We start from the raw sequence: 24,116 nt of genomic DNA, 5'->3' as shown, positions 1-24,116 counted from the left end.
TTTGCGACGCGTCGAGCAACAACTCGAAGTTCGTTCATTCCATACACTCACTCGCACGGCGACACTCGGACAGACAGCTCGTAGACCACCAAGCAAGCTCGTCCAGCCAGTAATTGCTCGTCCTCGACGCTCACTTCGACTTCATCTTCTCTCGCCAAACATTCGCCAAAACGATGCCGCCCTACCGCGGTACTCAAGGTCCCATCTATGATCCGGACAACCTAGTCATGCTCACCTCTGAGCAAATGCAACAATTGAGTCCACAAGAGTTACAAGCCGCGACGGAACAACTCGATCAACACTTGATCTTGGTCTTGCGACAGATCGAAGAGAATTTCGCAAAGTGTAACCAGGTCGTAGTTGAGGAGTTGTTACCGAGTGTTGAACAACATGGAGAGAATTCAGTCAGGATATACGAATCGATCAAGGCGAGTTAACCCTACTCCTTTCCCCTCTTTCCTTAGGCTGAGCTGACACTGTACTTCGTTGCAGTTCTGGAGACCTTTCTTCGAAGCCGCAGCGTCGACTCCGTTGAATGGAGAACGAGTAGACGATTCAGCTTCGATCGGAACCGAAGAAATTGGACAAACTTCTACCACCTCGCCCGATCGTACCGTCTCTAGTGAAGGGGATCGGACTTATGCTCGACAATCTCTCGGCTCAGAAGGAGGAGGAGTCGCTCAGGAGGAAGGAGATCTTGAAGGAACTCCACGAGCCGCAAGAAGACACGAAGATTTCTCCAACGCTTCTTCCTCTTTACCTCCCGAACCTCAATGGTCGACAGATAACAATCAATTCGCTTCACCTTTCCTCGCTTCTTCGGATCGTCATATGTTACCTGCGAATTCGGCTATGAAACAACCTTTGAGTTCTTCCTCCTCGTTACCGGATCAACAATTACAACGATTGAGATTGAGGGATCTACCGCCAGATTCTCCAGATGTCCCGGAACCGGAATTCGAGACTGCGGTGTTCGGAGGTGGACTACCAGCTAGAACTACTACTCGAACGGAAGGAGGAGGAGGAGGAACAACGAAAGGAAAAGGAAGAGAATTCGATCTCTCTATCGATTCTACCGGTTCACCTTCTTTCAGTCTCCTCAAAGACTCGTCAAGACGCGAAGAACCCTCGTCAAGTCGAAACGTTCAACTCGGTGGAAAACCTCAATCGAAATTACTCGATAAAATCCTCCGACAAAACCTTACCTCCTCTCCTGCCGCCTCTAAAGGTTCTCATTCCCGGAAGAAACCCCAGCAATTCCCTCCAGACGTTCCACGACAATGGAACGGGATCGCCGATCTATCCCACACCGCTTTAGACGCGTTCCCTTCTCCGATAAAACGTCGTCTATCAGTAGCCTCGACAACAGGAGGAGGAGGTGACGAGGATGAATCGTTTGTGAGAATGATGGCGGCAAATGTACCTCATTCCGTCAATCCGACTCTGGGTCGTTCAATCTCAAGTTCTTCAGTTCTTACTTCTTCTCCTGCTCCTCCTCAACCTCATCCCAACCAAGCTCAAGGTCCTACTTCCAGATTCCCCTCTCACCAACCTCAACAGCACCAATCCATAGCCTCCTCCTCTCACTCTCGACCCCCTCCCCCACAACATTCTTCCTACGCATCCCCTTCGAAATTCATCCGTACCCCCGCTAAGTACGCCGCGAAACTCACCGCTCGAAACGTCTATGAAGCCCTTGGACTCGAATCCGGAGCGGGAGGAACTGATTCGCCTCTACCGTCTCCACCTTCGATTTTGAGGACGCAGCATAAGGCGTTTGATTTGGGCGAGCACACGCAGAGACAAGAGAACTTGAGGTTATCGATGGCTCACCAACCGCGGGAAGCAGAGGAGGAGGAGGAATACGAGGAACCGGAAATGAGTCCTACGACGGAGAAACGATCAAGAATCATTACTTCAACATCAACCTCGAACTCAGCATCACGAGCAGGAGGAGGAGGAGGAGGAGGAGGAGAAAGGTTCGACGAATCAATCGTTTCGGAAGCAGCGAATTCAATGAATTCGATGAATCAACCTCCTTCATTCATTCATGATCCTCCTACGAGAGCTTTCGATCTGCATCAACATCAACAAGAACAACTCTTTCGTTCTCGACGCTCTCAGGTGCACGAAGAAGGTCTGGCAGAGGGTTTCGAGGAGCAGGAGGATGATGAAGAAGCTGCGATGGATGAATTCCTCGGAAAAACGATGAGTTACGGAACGGAACGAATTACGTTCGCGGCGCCGATTGATTTCGGCGGGATTGTCGATGATGACGAGCAGCACTATGAGGAGCAGAGAGAAGGAGAGGAAAGGATGGAGAGTACTCGTAATGGAGGAGAGCGTTACGAAGAGGAAGAGATGAGTTATGCTGAAGAAGAGGAAGACGAGGGAAACTACGACCAGCGGAATCAGCAAGAAGGAGGAGGAGGAGGAGGACGAGAAATGTACGAACAACCTTATGGAGACGAAGACGAATCGTTCAATATCGAGAGAGGTCTCAGGGGCGCTGGAGGAGGGGGGGGAGGAGGAGGGTTTGGGAATCGTTTATTAGATGGACCGGAAGATACCTTATTCGGAATGCCTACTCAACCCTCCCAACCCTCCCAACCACAATCACAAGCTCAATCTCGACAGTCGGCTACAGCGTTCGGTCGATACGAAGGTGAAGAAGAAGAAGATGATACGTTTACTGAAACTCAAGAACCATTACGTCCAACTTCCGGCGCTGCGGCAACAGAACGAGGAGGAGCTGGGCAAGGGTTCAGGTTACATGGAATGAGCGATATGATCACTCTACATGGTGGGGAATTACTTTCCTCAGGTTAGTCTTCCCTTTTCTCTCAACCTCAACTTCGAGAGAGGAGAAACCAAACGCTGATTAGTGTTTGCCTTGTTCTCTCGATCGCGAATTAGAACCGTTCATTGCGAGTCCGTTAGCCGGGAGATGGGGTCCTGGAGGAGGAAGTTCACAGCAATAGATACCTAACTTATCTTTTCTCGGGTTGCATCGCAATCGACAAACAGTCTGCATATTCCATCTCCGTTCCTCTCCCGATTGCGACAGAGACGAGAGTGCACACAGAGAGACGTATGGTTGGTGTAGGGGATGGACAAGATCAGAACGTTGCCAAAGAAGAGCGTCGGTGAGTAATGGTAGCAAAAGACAAGGATCGGGATCAGGCAAAGCGAGAAAGAAGAAGTCATGAGTTGACGGAGGGGGGAAACCGGAAAGAGGGAACTGGGGGGGGGAGGAGATACAAGACAAGAAGCGAAAGTAACAAGGATTTGAGAAATCGAGAGGGCGAAAAGAAAAATGCAGGATTGCGAATGAGTACTCCTTGAGAGCGAGGTATGGAGAGAGAGAGAGAGAACATGTACAGAATGGAGGAACGATGAGGAAGGGGAAACTACTGCTAGCGAGAAAACGACCGGATTCAATCGAGTACGAGAACTTCGACTTCTTTCTTCTTCTTATCGTCTTTCGGTTCTGATGTCGAGGACGAAGAAGGTACAGGTTTCTTCGTTACTGGGGTTGCGTACTTCTCTGCATCTCGTTCGAAGCCAGACAGAGTCAGCTGAGAGCGAAAGAAGGGGGGAGAAGAAGCGAGAAAGGAAGATTTACGAGTCCATTCTTTCGCGATTTTGTCGTGTTCTTTGCGGTTCTTGAGGAACTTCTGGGCGATATCGGGCATCAAGGGATCATCTGTTATCGTAATATACGATCAGAGTCAGCTTGATGAGCTCTAGATCGCGGAATCGAGGAGGAAGGGGAAGAAAAAGGAAAAACTCACGAGGATTTGGATCAGCCAAAAGGGAAGCGACCGAGAGTAACACTTTAATGATTGACAATGCAGGACTCCATTGATTCTTCAAGATGTCCACTACACGGCACGAGCAGAGCGTAGAGAGCTCGAGAGAGGTCAGTCGACTCTCGAGAGAGAATGAGCGATCGCAGTTCAAAGAGAGATCACTCACGACAGATCCCTCCTTGCGTATTGATATTCGCATGATAAATCTTTGTCGTAAACGTAACCTTTGGAGGTCTAAACGGATAATCAGGAGGCAAAACGATGACCAAATTGAACTTTCCTCCTTCGTATGGACTATCGGGAGGACCTTCGATCGAAGCGGTCCATTCGAAAATACTGTCTTCATCTTTTGGACCCGCTACGCAACCGGGAGGGAGTTCAGATTTCTTGAGATCGGAAAGTTCACGAGCGATACGCTTTTGAGACATTCCGGCGACTTGTTTGGGTGGCATGGCTGTTTGGAATCGTGTGCTGTGATGTGATTGAAGTCGCGAAGTAAGTGGAAGGAGTGAGAGGTGGAGGAGAGATTGTACACAAAGCGAGTTGAGTGATGAGGAGGTTTTCTCCTCCTCTACCTCACCTCCGATTCGACGACCGACCTATCCAGACACGACTAGATCACCAGCTTTCCGCAGAGAAGTGCGCTGGGAAGCAGCATCTCCGAGAGAATGGCTCAAACCTCCTCCTCCTCCTCGAACTCTGAACGAACAGATCCTCTACCAATTTCGTTCAACCTCTTCAAGTACTCCATCACGACTCGAGATCAACCTCTACGAGAATGGATTACGACCGGAAGCGAACGAGCTCGATTAGAAACAGAGGGTCGTCGAGTTCTGGTCAGACTCAATTCCGATGCCTCTTTCGATGAACCGACTTCGACTGGTGCAGAAGGAGGAGCTCAACAGAGAGAAGCACAGACGCTGGTCGATTGGGATCCGAAAGACCTTAACGCAATTGTCGTGAGTCCCCGGAGTTTCACATTTCTATTCTGTTTCTCTCCCAACCTCATCTCACGTCCTATCTTACCGCTCGACAGCTCTCAGTCGAAACCTCAGACTGTCGAACAGAATCGACCGTCACTCTGACTATCCGCGACACGTCCTCAACGAGTGAGTCGCCTCCCTGCACTGAAATCGAGCTCGAATTTTCACTCACACTCATCCTTCTCGTCTCGTCTCGCCGCCGGAACAGAGGTGACCATGACGTTCGATCTCCACTACACGAACGGATTCCGAACCCATCTCCTAGAACGCCTCGTGAATCGTTTACAATTCTGGTCGAGAATTTTTCAAATCCCGAATAATATCTCGTTCGCGTCCCCTTCTCTCTCTCTCTCCCATTCCTCTTTCTCTCTCTCGAGACTCGATACTGACTGATACGGTACCGGTTGAGTGAACAGAGAGAAGAGAGCCCTAGAGATCTACCCAAAAGACGGTTCGATCCTCCCTCCAAAACGAGCGAAAACTCCTCCGGGTTACAGACCGGGCGTTTCAAAAACAATGGTTTATCGTTTACCTCCACCACCACCATCGGCTCCTCGAGCTCCTTCTCCCGCCGCAGTCGCTGAACCTGAGGGAGAAGGAGAAGAAGTTGTGATCGTTTCAGCTCAAACGACGACGAAGACGACGAAGACAGCTAAGAAGGTGGTGAAGAGAAGAAGGGATGAGGAGGACGAGGATGGGGATTATGAGGATGAATTACTAAGCGAGCTCGAGGAGGAAGATGAGGAGGAGGTTTCGACACCGGAGGGAAAGAAAAAACCTCAGAAGAAGAAGGAAGTGTTGGTGAAAGGCAGCAAAGGGAAAGGGAAGGGAAAGGCGAAAGAGGGAGAAGGAGGGGGACACGAGGGGAATGGAAACGGAAAGAAACCGACCTCAAAAACGACGAAACCTGAATCTCAGATTCAAGCGAAACCTCAATCGAAATCGAAATCGACTAAACCGCCTAAACCACCAAAGGTCGTCGTACAGAACAAAGGGAAAGAGAAAGCTGCGACGAATGGTTCGAAAGCAGGAGGAGCCGGAGGAGGAGGATCATTCACGAAGAAACCCCAGAAACCAAAGACGAAAAAACGAGGATACGTCACCGAATCATCCTCTTCTTCATCGTCTTCCTCCGACTCCGATTCAGATTCGGGAAGCGACGAGAATGGCGGGGAGAAGAAGAAGAGGAAAGGAACGAAAAGACGAAGAGTAACGAATGTTTTCGCGGAGGATCCAGTGATTGGGGATCCGAACGCAGAGGGAAGAATCACGAGGAGGAAATCGACGAGCCTCAATAAAGAGGTTTCGTATGTCGAGAAAGAGGAGACGGAGAGTCTCGAAGACGAAGAAGAAGAAGAAGTGTCGGATTCGGAGGAGAGCGACGAAACCGACGACGAGGAAGGTAAGCTTCGTATCATCCTCAGCTCGACGATATTCGCGAGCTGAAATGATCGTTGAGCTCCGCAGATTCTTCCAAAAGCGAACGTCGATCGAGTTCAACTCAACCCCGTCGTTCAGTCTCCGTCTCCGTTCCTGCTCCCGTCGCCTCGACTTCGAAAGCCGTCCCCAAACCTTCAAACAACGGAAAGACCACAACGAAGAAGCCGCCGAAAAAGAACCAAACCTCGATTCCTCCCGCATCTCGACCAGCTTCAACTCAGGAGCAAAAGAAACGACCTCGAAAACCCTCCGAACCCCGGAGCCAAATTCAGAGTCAGAATCAGAGTCTCCGATCTCGTGAACGTACCTTCAGTCCCGAAACGACCGAAACCGAACGCCGACTCCGAGCTCGTTCGAACCGAGAATATCCTCCCGAACTCGTTCCTCCGACTTCGGAAGTCGTCATGAGGGAAGTACAGGAGAAATTGGAGAGGGTTGTGAGTAGTTTGGAGAATACTGTTCAACCGAGATTGGCGGCGATTTCGAAAGTCGTTTGGTCCAAGGAGGAGTTTGGTCAGATTTCGGAGAAGGGAACGAATGCAACGACACTGCTAGACGGCCATCAACAACAAGGAGGAGGAGGAGCGAACGGGAATCAAGAACCGCCGAGGGTTTGGTCGCATTCTCTCGCACGTGAAGGAGGAGGAGGAACAACGGTCGAACACGATGTGAAGTTCTTGGCGAATCATTACGAGGATTTGAGGGCTAGTATTATGAGATTGTCGGAGGAGGTACAGAGTATCAAGAAGGAGTTGGCGGGAGGAACTCGAGTGAACAACTTCGGCGAGCAACAAACGATGAACGGGAAAGGGAAGGGAAAAGAGAAGGAAAACGAGATGGACATCGACAAAGATCCTCAAGCTTCGACAACTCCCTCATTCGACCTCGAAAGAAAGTTGAGAGATTTCGAAACGTCGGCATCGAAGCTTATTTCCAACTCGTTGCTCGTCGATTCAACAGCTTCTTCCGCCCTGTTACAAGTCGGAGCGTTGAATGCCCGCATCGCTCAGCTCGAAAAGGACAAGCAACACATGATCCATCGCGAGGAAGAAACGAGGAGACGGGTAGGGGAAGTCGAGAAGGAACGAAAGGTAGTCGAAGCGGAACAGGAGGAGGAAAGGAGGAAAGATCGTGAACGAATGAACGACATCGAAGCGACCTTGAAAAGAATCTTGAATCGTGAAGCTATCATTCTCCCTCCCCTTCCCGCATCTCAACCTCAGATTCAGCCTCAGCCTCAGCCTCCACCTCAGCCTGGAACTTTCCCTCCTTCCACTTCTGCAAATCCTTCACACTCGCCGATCCCACGTCAAACACGTTCCAAGTCAAGACAGTCTCTACCTCCGGACCACCTCGCACAGTCATCGGTCCCTCTCTCTTCCTCTTCCTCCACCTCGAACGCTCCCGTCGCATCGACTTCAACTTCGAATCCGACAATAACGACGAATCAACCTCAGACTTCGACGAGTCGTGATCGAGCTGGATCTCCTGAACCTGCGCTGTCTCGAGAGGACGAAGCGATGTTCGATGCGGTACTTGCTCAAGCGAATGAGCTCGGAGCAGGAGGAATGAGTGAAGGGTTCCGAAAATCGTTGCGATTGGCGAAGGGGATTAGGGAGCAGCTACTGAAGGGAGGTTGAGTGGGATGACTTGAAGTGAGTCGCAACAACGCTTCCTCTCGATTCCGTAGGCTGACTCTCGAAGCTCTTCGACAAAACAGTAGTTGTAATGAACTCTTCAATTTCGCTGTCAATTTCGAGCTCAACGCGGCGCCGGCGGGTCGGTCGTCGCTGAGAGAGGACGGTCCTGGACAGAGACGACGGACGGGCTTGGCTCCCTTGCGCGTGTCCCCTGCGTCCTGCGGGGTTTGCGGTCTGTGCTCATTTGGAGAGGCTGAAGCTTTAGCCTTTAGCCTCTTTCTCTCTTCCTTCACTTCTCACCAGAGATGCAACGTCGAGTCATCTCCTCTGGACCTGCCTGGTCCTCGAATGTGCAGATCTTTCACGCGACTGGCGGAGACAACCCTGTGAGCCCTCTTTTTCTCCGACCAAGGGACCCGACGTAGCTCTGAGCTGACTGTCCTCCTCGCCAGGGGACGATCTGTATACCTTATCCAAATGGCACGCAGTATTATCACTGCAGGCGATGCGATCTCTTCGATGAGAATCGGCTAGTCAGTTGGAATTTTAGCTTTCGAAAGGTCGAAAAATCGCGACTGACTTGTTTCGTTATGTATCAGACTGTGATGTGGGACGCTTACCAGCATCACTTGCGACCGCTCAATCCTGATGATATGGCGTGCCGGGAGTGTAGAGCTTACTTGCTTAACGTTGAGACAACTATTGAGTGAGTTCAGATTTTCTGGACATTCTGAGGAAGGGAAAGCTAACGACTCGATGGATGAATAGAACCGATAACCATGTTTCAAGGTACTGTCCGGAGCGACCTAACCGACCTGCATATCTCCCGCGGTGGGATTCTGTTCTTGGAGAACTCGATTTCAGTCAATTTCTCGTGAGCCCAGATCACTTAGCTTCGATTCTCTCTTCGTTGTGCTGAGTTTTGAAGACGAATGGATGACCTTTGTACAGCCCCGAGCACCACCAGACGCCAGCTCGTCGCATGGTCACCCTATTCAGAGCTCATCGGCGTTCATTCCCGCCGCGAGATCGACCGACACTGCGAGGTTTCCACCGGCGGACAATACACACCAAGCGATTCAGCAACCTCCTCATCCACCTTCAACCTTACATTACCCGTTGATGGCGTCGCTTCCATCGTTGCCCGGTATCTCCTCAATCTGGCCCTCTCAACACGCTGGTTTGGCACCCCGATCAAACGAAGTGAGGATCTTGCACGGGAACGACCTTAGCGAGTATCATTTCTCGAGCTCGAATCGCGACCGCCGGGCTCCGAGTCACCAACACGGACCACCAGTTCTTCCTCCCCCGATCAATCTTCCTTCTCGCAACACTCCCACTCGCACTCACACGAGCTGGGAATCTTACAGCCCCAGCTCACGTCTTCCTCCTTCATCTCACCGAACTCAACCCCATCCTTCTCGTTGAGAGGGACTATAGCTTCATCTCGATGTTCTTTCTAGCTTCCCCTTTCATTGCCTCGTTTTATCTCTCGGAATCAGACACTCTCTTCGCTGCTAATCGGAGTATGGAGAATGCGGAAAAGTGTCGCAGGTTACACAGTAGAGAAGGAAATCAGAGAGAGAACTAGGTTTTCGACAAATTTGAACGAGAGAGAGGAGGATAAGCAAACGAATCTAAACACAGCAAGGTCGTAAAAAACGAGAGAAAGACTAAGTATGTAAGGGAGAATGAGGAGAGAGTGTCTGTCTGGTTTATGCTTGCGCGCGATCGTGAAAGGAAGTGAATGAGAGAAAGTGAGAGTGAGAGGTGGAGAGAGGAAGTGTCCTTTGATTAAAGTATGAAAACAATTGACAATGGGGGAAATGCTGCTGCGAAATTCGGTCTACTCTATTCGTTTATCGTTGTCCAGACATCGAATGACGAGGAGGGGCGGCTCCAGGGGGTAAAGATCCTCCTCCTCCTGAAGGGTTTGCGGGAGCAGGAGGTTGGAAATCAGAGAATGAGTTCGAAGCTCGGGATCGATGACCTTGGGAGTTTCGTTGAACGACTCGAGATCCCGGTGCTGGACCGTCATCACGAAGGGAGACGCCTCGACTAGATCTTCGAGGAGCCGATCCAGCGAAGGGGTTGTTCGAAGCGAAAGATTCTCGACCTCGAGGAGAAGTTGACGAATCAATGTCGGGCGAGAAGGAACCTTCCGAACCAATCGGAGGTGAAGCGAAGAGACGTTCGTTCTCTCCGTCCGTGTCGTAGCCTTCTCGGACGTCTCGAGGGTAGGCTGAATCGTCGAAGGTTTTCGGAGGTAGATCGGGAACGAGAGAAGGTTCGAGACTAGTCGAGGACGAGGCGGGACTGAGATGAGCTGATTGACTTGCGAGAGGAGCGGGCATTTCGAGAGCGACAGGGTAACGAGGAGGGTTTCCGAGTGAACCGTTCGATTCGGACTGAACTGGAGATCCTCGACGCATGACGGCATCGGATCCATGGATTCCCGAGATGTATGTTTCCGAAGACTGTTCAGAGAGAGGGAACCGAGTCAGTCACTAGAAAGGAACAAGAGTCGAAAAAAAGTCAAAACTCACGTTGAGGGAATAACGGCTTCCTCGATGTCCCTCGCCGTAAGCTCCCGAATCCCTCGATTGAGTTCCGTTGCGGTACCTTCGATCTCTTTCCCAATCGGCCCATCGCTTCATCGTAATGTGCGAAGAGTCGAAAGTCCCTTCTTTCGCACCATGAGCGTCTCCACCCTTCGTTTCTCCCGCGACTTGTCGAGTCGCACCCCAGGAGAAGTCGTCCATGTGAAGGAAGGCGTACGCTGGGAGGACGAAATTCCAAATCGGAAGCGAACAGAGGTAGATCAACATCCAACCAAGGTAGGCGAATCGACGGGAAGTGACGACGATAAGGACGGCGGGAATACCGAGAATGAGAGCGAGGAGGATGAGAGAGACGGTAGGTTTGACGGTGCCGGGAATGATGGCGATGATGATGAGGTAACTGAAACAGATGCGAAAGAAAGGATCAGCGGATGAAACGTATCGATTGAAAGGGAAAAGTCATACCCAGTGAAGGCGATCGCAGCTGGAAGAACGAGGGTACCAGCCAACTCCATGAAGACTACGGAAAGAACGGTGGTCAGCTTCGTGAGTCGGAGAAAGACGAGGAGGAGAACGTTGAGACTCACTGACGAAACGCATACTGAAACAGAAGACACCACAAAGATCGGGAACGACGATCAGTTCAAACAAATTGTGAACGGTCGAGTTGATCCATCGACGACGTTGCGAGAGGAGAACTCCGAAAGTGTCGGGAACGATCGTCTTGCAAACGGCTTGAGGACAGAACATCATCTTGCGACGAGGGAAGGTGCGAAGCATGAGGGTCGTAAGGTAACGATCCTCTCCGAGCTATACAGCGACGAACAATCGTCAGGTCTCGCCGCGAGTCGTGAAAGACCGTGAAGTGAGACTCACGAGTAGCAAATTCTTCTTGTGCAAAGTGTCGACGACGTTTTCGGAGTAGTGTTGAACGATATCGGGATTCGCGAGAACTGGTACCCAGTAACCGTCCCCTCCTTTCGGTGATTTGATTCGGTACATGGAGAAACAACCGGGAAGACAGGTAACTCCTCCAAACATCGATTCGAACGCTTTCGTGAGATGGTGAGAGACGTAGTATTCGAAGACTGTACAAAGACTCGTCAGTCCTATATCCTCTATTTACTAAGTTGAAGTAGAGAGAAGCGAAGACTGACCTTGAATCATCGTTACCCAAGTGTCACTCTTGTTTGCGATTTTCGTTTCTCCGCAGAGTCCCATGATTTCGGTATCGTTGACCATGCACGACATCATCCTCGAGACTGAATCGGGGAAGATCTTCGTATCGGCGTCGACGCAGAGAACGGTTTCGTATCGATCGGGAGAGACTCCAGTACATCGCCACATCGAGTTGAAGAATTCGTATTCGAACGTCGTCATCCTCTCATCGAACATGACTTTCTGGAGGAAAGTCATGAGTACGATTTGAGAATCTCGTTTTCCTCGGTTCCCAGGTTTCGCGTCGTTGACTTCGGCAGGGTTTCCAACTTTTGCGACGAGCATCATTGGAACTCGTTGTTGTTTCGAGAGTTCGACCGTGTTGTTGTCGTATTCGTAAAAACCGGCGTACACTTTCGCCATGTTGTGTCGTTTGTGACCGTCTGCGATCGCGACGTAAGACAAAGCTTCGACTTCTTCAGGAGGAGTGACGAGTTCTTTCATCATGCCGAGAACGATCTCGGGAGTCGTGAGGTCGTTACCGGATCCTTTCACCATTCCGTCGGCGATAACGAGGATGAGTTTGTGAGAGTTTGGGTAATCGGTCGTCGAGAGGGAATCGAGAGTCGTTCGAAGTCCTTCGACGGATTCAGAGTAGGCCGTGACGAGCATGATCGTGTGAGCGAGGGGGAAGTTGAACGGTTGGTAATCCATCGAAGGTTGAGGAACGACGTCGCCGAGCGGGAAGGGACAAACTCCCATCGCTCCTTCTGAAGCCGAATCTCGTGCGAGTCCATCGAGCTGTCACGATGTAACATGAGTTCTAGGCTCAGTACCATCGAGAGGAGAGCGGAAGGAACTCACAGTGAACGAAGACATGGGAAGAGAAGTCGAACTCCTCGAAGCTCTCGGTCCTCCAGGAGAATCAGGAGGAGAATTCCTCATTCCAGCTCCCAACATACCTTTCCTCGAAGGAGGTCCACCACCGAAATCGCTCGGAGTCGCCAACAGATCCGCCTTCGAGAATCGACTCGTCGTAGGTAAGATCGCGCTCTTTTTCGTTTGTTTCGAAAGTTTGTTCGCTTTCGGGACGTTTGGTCGGAATCGAGCTGGCGCAGGTCGGTAGATATCTTCAGTCCAATCCTCGATGACGGCCGCTCGAGCTCGACGTTCCTCGTAAGTTTCCTCCGGGAATTTCCCAATCTTCCAACTCAAGAACCATCCGAAGAGAACGGCCATGAAGAATCGAATGACGACGACTCCGATAATGACGACGAGGGAAACGTAGAGAACGACGTCGGAAGCGACACAACCGAACGAAACGGAATCGACGAATCCAACTCGAAGAACGTCGACCATACATTCGGCGACGTCTCGTTGTTTCGAATTGAGCATGAGGGAGGTGATATCTCGAGCGGTGAAGGCGTCGTCGCGAGTTCGGATTTGATCGAAGAGAGCAGGGTACGAAACTTGAGACTTGTCGAGCCAGTTGAGGAGGGAGAAATCGAGAACGGCACTGAACGAAAGGAAACGAGTCAGTTGCGATTCAAGACGTTCGTGAATGAGGGGAGACTCACCCATCGTAGACTCCTAGGTTGCGAGTAGAGTTCTTGAGATCGTCCCAGGTGTAGTAAACTTGACCGAGAGGTTTGAGAGCCGCGAATTGTTGTCGTGCATCGTTTTGAGTGTGACACAGAGCTCCCTCTGCGTAACCCGTCAAGTTCCTAGGACTCGTTCCGTACTGATTATAGAGGTTGCAAGGGAAGTACCACCCCATCTGATTGCCGGTATGAGGGATTCCAGTTCCAGGAGCGGGAGTGATGATATCGAGACATTTCTGGTTGACTTTTTGGAAGAGGAACGATCCATCCATCGCGGCGGCGTTGAAGACGTCGTAGAGAGGGTTCGATCCTTCAGAGATACCGTTCGCGGCTGGGTGTCGAAATCTGTCGAAATCGTAATCGTATCCATGGTAAATCATCGAACCTCCTTCGATTTTCCCGGCGTGGTATCGAAGTCCAGGGGTACCGCAGACGGCCTGAGTGAATCCGAACGTGAGGAATCCGACGAACGCCATCGAGAGTCCAATGATGCAGAGGAGTCCTATTTTTTCTCGGAAAGCGTCTTGTCGATCTTTCGTTCGATAGCCTGTACGAGAGGATGGTTAGTCGGAGTGCAAATCGATGTAAAGTGTGAAAGTAGAGACTCACCGACACATTTCAATATCGGAGAAGGGCAACAAGCCGTGACGACCAAACAGAACATCATCCAAGCGCTAATCGGTTGTTTCTGTTGTTTCCTCCTCTTTCTCAACTTCTCGTTCGTTCCTCCTCCTCCTGGTAACACCGACCCTTGACTACTTTGGGCACGATTCAATCCCGGTCTCCTCAACGTTCCCCCTCTCTTGAAAATACTCAATCCCGTTTCATTCGCCATTCCTTCTTCCCTCGCGAGAATACTCTTTCCCCTTCTCACCGTCGCACCACTCGGATTCGCTCTCCCACTTGCTCCACCTCCTCCACCAGCTCCCGCAGCGATCCCGGTTCCCAAAGGAGTCGGAATTTGACCACCGCTCAATTCTCCCGGACTAATCGGTAACCCTGCACTCGCATAATGACCCGTTCTCGAAACCGCAGCAGTCCCCCTTCCTTCAGCTTCCATCAACGCGGCATGTTGTCGATAATTGTACAACCTGTGCGTTTCGTCGACTCGTTCCCGATCGGGTCGAACCAGAGAACGTTTTCGTTTGAAATCGGTCCCAGTTGAAGAACCCATGAGAGGAACATCCCCTGCGAGTAAATGAGCTTGAGAAGAAGATCCTCCTTGTTGGTGGAAAGAGGTAGGGGCGTGAGGTCCTCCTCGTGGTGAACTGAATTGAACTCTCGGTCCTCCTCCTCCTCCTCCGGTTGAATAAGGTACTGAATCGAGGTAAGCCGGAGTGGCTGATTCATCCGAATGAGATTTCTTGGAATAAGTAGAATAACCCGATTCTGAAGGTTGAGGTAAGAGAGGTGGAGGAAGAGGAGGAGGAGGTCGTTCTTCCCTTTGAGGTCGATTCGCACCCGAGAACAACGCGTTCGAAGGTGGTCCTCCTCGAGCTGGTCGTTCGTGCGATGAAGACATCGCGCTTCAGAGAGGGAGAGGGAGGGAGGAACGGGGAACGGTTCTCTTCTGGTCGAGGGGAACCGAGAGAGTTGAAACGAAGGGAAGGGCGTTAGATCGTGGGAGTGAAGAGAATGCTAAATCTTGATCGTAATGTTCGAGGGTAAATCGAGAGGTCGTACTGAGGATCGATGGGGACAAACGAGGGGAGAGGGGAAGAGAGAGAGAAAGAGGCGTAAGAGGAGGGTCGAAGACGATCGAAGGCCGAAACGACCGAGTTGATTCTTCTTCTAGTACGCTCGTATAGACTGCTCCTGTTGTCGTGTGGTGAGTGAGGTTGTGGGAAGTTTTCTCTGCGAGCCGATTCGATCTCGTTTGCAATTCACTTGAGGCTCTTCCCTGCCGAGACTTTTCTCTTGCGAGTTTTCTTGTAGAGCTCTGCTTTCCTCTGAAGCTGGACAGCAGGCGGTCTGTATAGAAGGAGATTGAACTGCCAAACCGCAGCTACTAGACGCGCTCGCACCCCGCGTCGTTCAGTCAGTCGTTTCGTGAATGGGCCGCCTACATACTGAGCGCAGGAGATGACGCGCGAGAAGTCTTTGTTAGCCTGCAGACTTGCACAACCCGTTGCCTGGCGAGGGACGGAAAGGAGTAAGCTATAGGACGACAACGAGAAAACCTCACTAGCTCCCCGGATTTCGTCTTGTTTGTGCTTGGTATAATTTGCAGTCACCGGCTGGCGGCTTGTTGCGTATCTCAGCCCGTCTTCGACTCGGACTCATCCTCCGACTTGCCGAACCAGAAACGGCGAATATGAGCAAGTTTTTGTTTGGTTTTTGTCAAAAGTTTCGAAAGTTTCTCGTTCTCTTCTCTCTTCCTCCTCACTTCGACTTTCTCATCCCACTCTCAACCAGACCCAGACCAAGCTTCTCAATCTTGTGAGTCAAAGAATAACTCCAGCCTACGGATAACCAGAATGGAACGGTGCCAGACGACGAACAACTCGAAATATATATAGGAAAAGCCGTCTCGATTTGGCCCGTCTCGCTCCCTTTCCCCTTTGGCGGACGACCTTCGTTCCTCCGGGAACTCGGGAATTTCACTCGAGAGGGATTGGGATAGCGGGATGGACGCCTGGTGTGATGAGTTCAGCAGAAAAGGTCTTCAAGGCCAGGACTGATGGCCCTCTCGCATGCGCTTCGTCCCTCGACGAAGGCGCGAGAGAGGGAGTTCCATTCTGTGTACTTTGGAGCAACGGAAGTACGAGAGATCGATTGCTGACTTTCTCTCTTCTCCCTCGATAGGTTCTCGTATCGGTTTAGTCGTTCTCCTCCCGAAATTCTCGGCAATGAAATGAATTGTACTCATCACCTTGTTCTACTTTGTTACTGAGACCCCGCGAGTCCATCCTTCCCTGCGAAAACGATGACTACTCTCTGCCTTCCCGCACTCTTCGCCTTTCTCGTCGCATCTCCTCTATCTTACGGAGAAACATTAACAGCCCGCGTACCTCGGCGAACAGGATGGGCGATTGCCTCTAGGCGGCAGACTGACGAGCTCAGCGATTCCGGCTCTCCCGATTTTCTCATTCGGTTGAATCTCATCCCCGACACCCTCCCAACTTCCAGGATTTCAGACAGTAGTCTTACCCAGCCCTACGCAACCTCTGCAACCGCTCCCGGAACCCTCGACGAGGAAAAAGGCGAGTCCGATCAACAAACCATCCAACTTGACTCCGACCTTGCCAGACCTCAAGCAGTTGGCCAGGACTGTATTCAACGCAAAGAGGGTAGCAATAGTATGTGGTAAGTCATCGGGTTCTCTCCAGTCGCTCATGAGGAAAGAGACTGATTCTTCTCTTCTTCGTTTTTAGGAGCCGGAATCGCTATGTACAGCTAGTGGGGTACCCAATATCAGATCCTCTTCAGGCTTGTTCGAGTCTTCGCAGCACAAACACTCTTCCGGTAAAGATGTCGGTTCGATGTCGGATTATTCTCCGTTCGTCTATTCCTCCTCTCCGAGCAAGACTACACACTGACAAGTCACACCTTCTGTAGCCTGAACAAATCGCTGCCATGTTCGACAACGTGATCGCCGAATGGAGGAAACGGATGGAAGAGGTTGAACCGACAAAGTTCCATCGTCGGTTGAAATCGCTCGACGACGAAGGGAAGTTGTTCGGAGTTTACACACAGTCAGTACCGTCCAACTCCAGCTCACTTCGACGTTTTAGCTGAAGTAGGCATCGGTACCGTACACAGAAACATCGACGCTTTGGAGGAGAGAGCTGGTCTGCCTTATGGTTTGGGATCGACGACGCCGACTAGCAAGCAGCAACTCAAGTCACCGAAAGCTCCTACTTCTCCCTCCGATACTCTTTCACCCCCACCAGCACCCTTCCCATCTTCTTCGCAAACTTCTACCACTTCTTCGATCGTCTCGAATCTCTCCCTTCGCCGATACGATTCGTCCTCGTCGCTTTCTTCCCTCTCTTCCTGCGCTTCTTCCGACGACTCTGATTCCGAATCGATCTGCATCACTCCTCCCGCTCCTATCGTCCCCTCGGCTTCATCATCATCTGCTTCCTCCTTCCCTCGCTATATTCCCCTTCACGGCCACCTCTCTACCCTCTCATGCGCCCTCTGCTCGACTACATACCCTCTACCTCCCTACCTCCCTTTGCTCTCGACCGGTCAAGCCCCACTCTGTCCTTCTTGCGTCTCAATCTCCCCCGCACGTCAATCTCAAAACCGTCGATCTCTCGGAATCGGGTAGTTGAATCCCGACGTAGTCTTGTACGGAGAACATCACAAGGATGAATCTCGGATCGGGGAAATCACTAGTACGGATTTGGGAAAGGGGAAAAGACCAGATCTGTTGATTATCGTCGGAACGAGCTTGAAAGTACCTGGTACGAAGAAACTCGTTAAGGGACTTAGTAGAGTTATCAAACCACTCTCATCGAATGGAGTTACTGGTGCTGGTGAGGAGAAGCGAGATGAGGAGGAGGAGCGAAGAAGAAGGATAAGATTAATACGGTTTTCTTGAATCAGGAATTTCCGGGAGGTGGGAAAGAATGGATGGGAGTATTCGATCGTTGGGTTCAATGGAATATTCAGGAATTTGTCGAAGTGCTCGAGAAGGAAAGCGAGGTGGTCGAGAAGGAGAAAGTTGAAAAGGACGAGACAACGACGACGGGAAGGCAAGACGATGACTCGAAATTCCCTTCTCGACCTCGAGCTCCCAAAGCTCTGATCCTACAGACGACATCGGCGACGACGAGCAAGAGAACATCTCCGCCTACTCCGACGAAATCTCCCGTGAAGAAAGAGTCCGTTTACATCGGTGCACCCTTGCCCTCTTGCTCTTCTTCGACAATAAAAGCGACCTCTGCACTCCCTTCAACTACGATTACTTCGACCCTCAAACCACCAAGAAGATCGTCCCCTGCCCTTCCACCTCCTTTCGCTCTCTCGAACGCAAAAACGGTAGAATCTGAAGGAAGGAGGAGGAGGAGTGGTCAGCTCTCGGTCGCAACAGCACCGACCACTTCCACGACTCAAACAGTATCTAGCTCAGCCAGACCTCCTTCCGCGAAGACATCAATCGGACTCGGATTCGGATCGAGGGTTATAGAAAGTTGTCAAGCGCCGAGAAGAAACAGGCGGGAGATCTCGGTGTTCAAGACTGGGTCGAGAGGGGGTAGACGAGTACGAGGAGGGAATCCAGCCTAGACAGAGATAGAAGATGTTTGATCGTTTCGTTTTCGTTTTCTTTCGTTTTTTTCTCCCCCTCTTTCCTGGGTACCTTGCTCCGAAACCGATGACTCCTTCCGCTTTAGTGTAACGTGGCTCTAATCTGGTCGAAACGCTACTCGTGCTGCGGATCTGAGCCAGTTACTCGCCGCGAGGGACCGTTTCGCTTCTTCAACTCTGTCATTCTCACCTATCCCGACCGCGCCCATTCGAGCTCGTACAGAACGATTACCTTGGCAAGAAGATGCCATTAGCAGCTCGACCCGCGCGCTCAGTAGGCCGAAATCGATTTTCATCATTCAACTCTCATCTTGCAGCCAGAAACCAGCATCTATGGTGATTCCGCCTGCGTTCACGAGATGGTACGAGTCGAACTACCCTACCCTAGTCTTCAATCCGGACTGGTCAAACACTTGTGTCGAATTCTCCAAGTGAGTCTCCTCTCCGCCCTTTAGACCTCTCTGGGTCGCTGACACAATGCGAGAGTAGTCAACGGATCCACATTGTAATTCGACAACCTCAGTCCTGATCAAACGCGATGAATCTCAATCACTCTCTTCAGATCTCTCAACTTCAATCCTCCTCACTGCGCCCCCTTCTCAGTCGAAACCGCCTTGTAGCCCGAGACGAAAGGGATCGAGGGCAACGGAGGAAGGGAAATGAGAGTATACGATGAGGAAGGAGAGACGAAGATTTTTGGCTCGGGACTGGGCCAATAATCGATTTTTCCCGGAGGGAGTGCGAGACTCGCGCACAGCGATGGAAAGAGGTCAGTAGAGTTCTCCGGGTTGTTGAGTAAACGTGATTTGGAATTCAAGGAGTTAGATTTGGGGACGAAAACGAGTTTCGTCTCGTTGTTCTTGAGTTTTCTGTGTTGACCAGTCGACGAAACAACCCTCAATCGTTGGCGGATTTGTCGATCAGATCGTAGCACTGACTGTGTGGAATGCGGTTATTGGAGCTCACGAGAACAGTTCGCAAAGAGCCCCAAGCTTCACGGACGAGTGAGAGTAGTCTGACAGGCAAAGGCCAATCCGCTCGCACAAGCATAGTGAACTTCTGCTGCTCTCGTGGGACCGAACTCAGAGACTCATGTGAGAAAGAAGAAACTGATAAACCGAGTCGAATTTCGTACAACTTTGCAAAAAAAATCCCTGTTTTGACTAGAATCATTTATCCTTTCCAATCGTTGTTCAAGCGATGACCTTTCTTTCCCATTGCTCCTTCTTTTGCTGATTCTGTTATGCTTTATCTTTTCTGTCCAGTTTCCCCCCTCCCCCGAAATCATCGATTCAGAGGAATTTCGTTACTCCGTCGGTTTTCTAGTTCGTGAGAGTTAGACTTCGGTCAGCGAGGAGTTTCTGCAAAGCGGATTGATATTCACGTACTTCGGAGACAAAAATCAGATCATCATCCTCGTCAACCTCCATCTCCTCACCCAAGTCCGGCCCAGCTTCTTCTTCCGTTCCAACGGCTCTCTCGTCCTGTACAGCTTCCAAAGCTTTCATCCTCTTCTCTTTCTCCTGCCTGGCCTGCGAAAGTTTGGCCCTCGCAGAGACCCTCTGATCTTCTTCCTCCTCCTTCTTCTCGGTAACGTCGGCGATGCGATCGCTCCTCCTCCTCCTCGAGTCTGGTTCGTCGATAACGACGTCTTCTTCCGATTCAGCTCTGCGCTTCGACGGGACGAGCGAACGAGTCGGAGCGGAATTGTGGGTTGAGTCGTTCGAATTGACAGCCGTCAAAGTCGACACGGGCGTTTGCGCAGGAACGACAGGAGGTTGAGAGGTTGAGGAGGAACTATTGGGAGCAGATCCGATACTTGAAAACGCCAATTTCATTTGGCGGCCTTTATTTTTCGGTTTTTCGAGAGTTAGGAGTTTCGAATTCGGAGGTTGAGCGGATAAAGTCGAGGAGGAGGAGGAGGAGGAAGGACGAGGAGTGGTTGTAGGCTTGTTGGCCTGCGAGCCGGAAGGAGCAGTGGGTTTCGTTTTCGAGGACGACGAGGTCGATTTCGTTTTCGAGGACGACGAGGTCGATTTCGTTTTCGAGGACGACGAGGTCGATTTCGTTTTCGAGGACGACGAGGTCGATTTCGTAGGAGGAGTCTTGGAGGAAGGAGTTTTCGAAGCGGTCGACGATGTTGCGGTAGACTTTGCGATAGCTTTTCCGGCATCGTGAGCCTTCAACTCGGCGATTTTCTTGGTGATCTTATCGGTCGCAGTTTGTCCAGCGGCTCGAGGTCTTTCGTTGTGGATCAAAGTTGTAACATCGATGTAAGTCGTGTCACCGTAATTGAAGTAATGAGGAGGGGTGACATTGATGCTGCCGACGATAGGAGGTGGGTTTTTCGCATCGGCTTTCTTCTTTGGGGGAAAGTCCTGAACGTTTCGAAACTTGGTCAGCGGGTGAGAATGAACGAGAATATGACGTTCGGGTACATACAGGTAGTTGGCCGTTACGAATGGCATCATCAAGTAGATCATCATCGAGTTTGAGGATCAAGGGGTTGACCGCATTGGATCGTTTTCCGTTGCGTTGAGTTGGACCGTGTCGTCCCTCGAAGTACAAGGTGCGATAGGTTTTCTGTTCTTTTGTGTAGTAGGCAATTTTTGCCTGATAACGAAGGAGAGTCAGTGGAGAAGGACGAACAGGCTGTTCGAGAAGAACGTACGTGAAAGACTTCTTCTTCAGTCGATCCCGAGTTCTCTTCAAGTCGACGAGAGGTGTAGAAGTCGAGACGATTCTCGAGGACATCGTTCGCATGGGTGGCGAGCTGATCAAACAGAAGTGGGAAGGTGAGCGCAAGTGGAAAAGGAGGAGAAGTCAAAAATTTACCTCTTCCCATACGTCGATCCCCAGGACTTCCGTCAACTCCGAAGGCGTGAAGATCTCGCGATCCAACTTGCTCCTCTTCGTAAAGATCTTGCCGAGGAATCGTTGAAGAACGCGATGATGAAGATCGGCCCCACTCAAAACTTCCCCGACCATCTTTCCATCTTGGTCCTCCGGAATGAATGCGAGGTCGAAGTTTCGGGACGAATCGCTCGAAGGCGATACAACGATTCGGAGATAGGAAGCTTTCGTAGAGAGAAGGGAGTTCCAGCCTGCAACGGACTCGGTAAGGATGTCGAAAGCGGTAGATTCGGGGAGGTTGATCGAACGGTGATCCGCACGGTGATCTTGCGAAGAGACGCGAACTCGGCGGCGGAGCCCAGTCGAAAGCAGGTCTTTGACTCCTCCGGTGAACTAGAGCAGGGAGCGAGAGATGTCAACGATTACGAATTGACGAGAAACGCAAAGTGGAAGCTTACGACCGAGTTGTGATCATCCTCGGTACGGAGTAGGGGACAGGCGGCGGGAACGTCGTAGTTCAATCGTTTCTTGGTTCGTTTGAAACGCTTGGAGAAAGGAAGTGTTGCGTCCGTTCCTTGAGACTCGACTTTGAGGATTTCGTCGAATTCCCTGCGACCAGGGTTGCCGCTCGAGAGGACATCTTGAGCAAAGATCACAGCGGTTTCGATCCCGTATCTGGCAGCGACGGAAGCGGCGACAGAGTCAGGAGCGACGGCAACCAATCGAGGATCCGTTGCATCGATCAATTCGAGTCCGGACGAGGCAGCGACGGAGCGGAAATGTTTGATAGAAAGCCTTTGAGAATCCTGTTTAGCTAAGAAGAGTCAGCGAAGACTTTCTTGCTCGAGATAGCAAAGAATCGCAACGGACGGATTGGAAGTCTTTCAAATATAATCTCCACCTCGAGTCCCAGTTCCACGTCCATCCACCATACTCTCCATATAGACTATACCATAAAGCCTTTGAGTTCGAGGGTTCGAGTTTCGTGCAGCCGAAGTCTTTGGGCCTAACACAGTCTCCTTCCTCCGACGAAAATCGGAGGTAAACTCCCGCGATGAACGACGCTCCTTTCGGCGTTACCGATAAGACACGAGCAAAGATTTCGGTTGATTCTTGGAGGGGAAGAGATATCCATGCGGCGGTTTGTCGAGTAACGAAAGAGACGAGGGAAGGGGCGGTGGAGAGAATGAGGGTCTGGGCGACGATGAAAGGGAGCGTAACCAGAACGCCTAGATCCATCAAGGATGGGATCAGCAGACGACGCAGATCGGAGGGCAGGCGACTCACGCTTGTCAAGGTTAACTTGGAACAATTTCTCCCAATCAAAGCCGAGTAATTCCGTTGCCAACGTGGTTTTCCTCCTCTTGAGGGCGTTCGCGAGCGAGTCGGTGCCGACGCTCTTGAGCGATTCGGGGAGAACGAGACCTTGCGGATAGAGAGAGTCGAACCAGTTCGAGACTTGAGTCGAGGTCGGTTTCGTGCCGAATCTTCGCTTTTTTGCTCCTTGCACGAGAAGTTCGCGGGAGATCGTTCCGACTTGTTGAACTGTGATTTCGGACTCGTATCCAGGTATAAAGCTGATGAGGTAGTTACGGATTTGGTGATTAACAAGGAGAAGTGATTTGACCGTTTGATGATCGAGGTGTTGAACGATCTCAAACCAGTCCGACTTGGACAAGTACACCGCTCGACCGCCCAATGAAGTTCGGCCGGCGGGGTACCCGCCAGAGGATGCTGGAGTGTCTGGGAGAGCGACTGAATGGAAGAGGGAGGAGAGGGAGAGAGAAAGTGTCAACAGATGCGGTGAAGACGAGCGATGGATGCAGAGAACGATTCTCGATTCAATGCCAAGCTTCTGCTTGAGGAACGGGTGAGCGTACCTTGGTTCATGGATGATGGAGGTCCAATTGCAACGTGTATGATACTGTTGATGCTTGAGCGCGCAGAAGCGGGTCTGGCGATGGAGGGTCTCGTTCTCAGAAACAAGCTAATTGGCGTGAGCGGTTGACGGAGATTGTCGAGAGACGGGTGATCTGAAGGAGGAGAAGAGAGGGAGAGACCTGAATCGCTTCTCGCTCGACTCCTTACAACTCTCGGACTACCCTCTCTTCTCGACACACTCGACTTAACTTACTTACGACAGGCCAGACGAAAACTGAGTTCGCGGTGCTACACTCACGATCCAAACCTATCGCGAATGAAGACGATATCTCCTGTTCTCCCTCTCTTCCCTCCCGACTGGCCCAAACCGCAGCTGTCCATCAAGCTAGAATCACTACCACCTCTACCTATGATCGAGGACCAAGAGATCGCGGAGAAAGCGCGGGCGCAAGCAATTGATTTCTTGTCGGGATCCTCGACAACTGCGATTGCTTGTTACAACGCGGAGCTTCGTTCGAATCGACACTTGGAATGGATAGGAGATGCACAGCTGGACGTTATCGTGCGATCGCAGCTATTGCGCAAGTTTCCAAAGCTGTTGACGGGCGGATTATCGGTGAGCTTCTTCTCATTTTCGAAAGACACTCGAGTCCGCGCTGACGCTAATTCAATAGCAACTCCGCGACCGCTTAGTATCGAACACGACTCTCTGCTATTTGGCAAGATGCTATCAGCTGGACTCAACCTTAACCAAGGCCGCCTCGAAGCATTACAAGATCGTCGCGAATCTGCTCGAAGCTCACATCGGTGGCATTTGCTCAAGTGGGAGTCAAGGCTGGGCGCTAGTAGAGCAATGGGTGGATATGGTACTTACCTCAGAAGTGATACCGGAGCTATCGGAGATGGCCGAACGATTATATTCGGAAGCGGT

At 51.1% G+C, this 24,116-nt stretch overlaps 8 protein-coding genes across 8 annotated transcripts; 5 read left to right on the top strand and 3 right to left on the bottom strand.

Moving 5' to 3' along the window:
• Window positions 1-173: 173 nt before the first annotated feature.
• On the top strand, window positions 174-2,981 carry JCM6883_006395 (uncharacterized protein; the record flags this gene model as incomplete). The annotated part of the gene is made up of 3 exons (XM_076632187.1): window positions 174-428; window positions 493-2,824; window positions 2,917-2,981. 3 exons carry the CDS (start codon window positions 174-176, stop codon window positions 2,979-2,981), a joined length of 2,652 nt encoding a protein of 883 aa, XP_076487914.1.
• Window positions 2,982-3,437: 456 nt separating this feature from the next.
• On the bottom strand, window positions 3,438-4,264 carry JCM6883_006394 (uncharacterized protein; the record flags this gene model as incomplete). The annotated part of the gene is made up of 4 exons (XM_076632186.1): window positions 3,438-3,547; window positions 3,626-3,706; window positions 3,795-3,884; window positions 3,979-4,264. 4 exons carry the CDS (start codon window positions 4,262-4,264, stop codon window positions 3,438-3,440), a joined length of 567 nt encoding a protein of 188 aa, XP_076487913.1.
• Window positions 4,265-4,480: 216 nt separating this feature from the next.
• JCM6883_006393 (uncharacterized protein) lies at window positions 4,481-7,875 on the top strand (the record flags this gene model as incomplete). The annotated part of the gene is made up of 5 exons (XM_076632185.1): window positions 4,481-4,771; window positions 4,849-4,921; window positions 5,004-5,121; window positions 5,212-6,197; window positions 6,263-7,875. The coding sequence occupies 5 exons, from the start codon at window positions 4,481-4,483 to the stop codon at window positions 7,873-7,875; spliced, it is 3,081 nt and encodes a 1,026-aa protein (XP_076487912.1).
• A 305-nt stretch (window positions 7,876-8,180) lies between these two features.
• On the top strand, window positions 8,181-9,303 carry JCM6883_006392 (uncharacterized protein; the record flags this gene model as incomplete). Its single annotated transcript, XM_076632184.1, has 5 exons — window positions 8,181-8,261; window positions 8,328-8,408; window positions 8,475-8,581; window positions 8,644-8,749; window positions 8,827-9,303. The coding sequence occupies 5 exons, from the start codon at window positions 8,181-8,183 to the stop codon at window positions 9,301-9,303; spliced, it is 852 nt and encodes a 283-aa protein (XP_076487911.1).
• A 431-nt stretch (window positions 9,304-9,734) lies between these two features.
• On the bottom strand, window positions 9,735-14,717 carry CHS3 (chitin synthase CHS3; the record flags this gene model as incomplete). The annotated part of the gene is made up of 9 exons (XM_076632183.1): window positions 9,735-10,352; window positions 10,422-10,836; window positions 10,902-10,956; window positions 11,024-11,246; window positions 11,313-11,524; window positions 11,594-12,395; window positions 12,459-13,110; window positions 13,172-13,742; window positions 13,805-14,717. 9 exons carry the CDS (start codon window positions 14,715-14,717, stop codon window positions 9,735-9,737), a joined length of 4,461 nt encoding a protein of 1,486 aa, XP_076487910.1.
• A 1,404-nt stretch (window positions 14,718-16,121) lies between these two features.
• On the top strand, window positions 16,122-17,471 carry JCM6883_006390 (uncharacterized protein; the record flags this gene model as incomplete). Its single annotated transcript, XM_076632182.1, has 6 exons — window positions 16,122-16,202; window positions 16,333-16,501; window positions 16,570-16,585; window positions 16,667-16,694; window positions 16,754-16,890; window positions 16,958-17,471. The coding sequence occupies 6 exons, from the start codon at window positions 16,122-16,124 to the stop codon at window positions 17,469-17,471; spliced, it is 945 nt and encodes a 314-aa protein (XP_076487909.1).
• Window positions 17,472-17,661: 190 nt separating this feature from the next.
• Window positions 17,662-18,430, top strand: JCM6883_006389 (uncharacterized protein; the record flags this gene model as incomplete). The annotated part of the gene is made up of 2 exons (XM_076632181.1): window positions 17,662-17,679; window positions 17,750-18,430. 2 exons carry the CDS (start codon window positions 17,662-17,664, stop codon window positions 18,428-18,430), a joined length of 699 nt encoding a protein of 232 aa, XP_076487908.1.
• A 1,313-nt stretch (window positions 18,431-19,743) lies between these two features.
• On the bottom strand, window positions 19,744-23,194 carry JCM6883_006388 (uncharacterized protein; the record flags this gene model as incomplete). The annotated part of the gene is made up of 9 exons (XM_076632180.1): window positions 19,744-19,773; window positions 19,840-20,829; window positions 20,894-21,064; window positions 21,123-21,224; window positions 21,287-21,697; window positions 21,763-22,110; window positions 22,175-22,533; window positions 22,592-23,059; window positions 23,185-23,194. 9 exons carry the CDS (start codon window positions 23,192-23,194, stop codon window positions 19,744-19,746), a joined length of 2,889 nt encoding a protein of 962 aa, XP_076487907.1.
• Between the last annotated feature and the right edge of the window lie 922 nt (window positions 23,195-24,116).

Source organism: Sporobolomyces salmoneus (genome assembly GCF_050403485.1).
Source record: "Sporobolomyces salmoneus JCM6883 DNA, S_salmoneus_JCM6883_v1_ctg23, whole genome shotgun sequence".
Taxonomy (NCBI): Eukaryota; Fungi; Basidiomycota; class Microbotryomycetes; order Sporidiobolales; family Sporidiobolaceae; genus Sporobolomyces; species Sporobolomyces salmoneus.
Note: the sequence above shows the minus strand (reverse complement) of the source record. Positions and strands in the feature narration are given on the sequence as shown.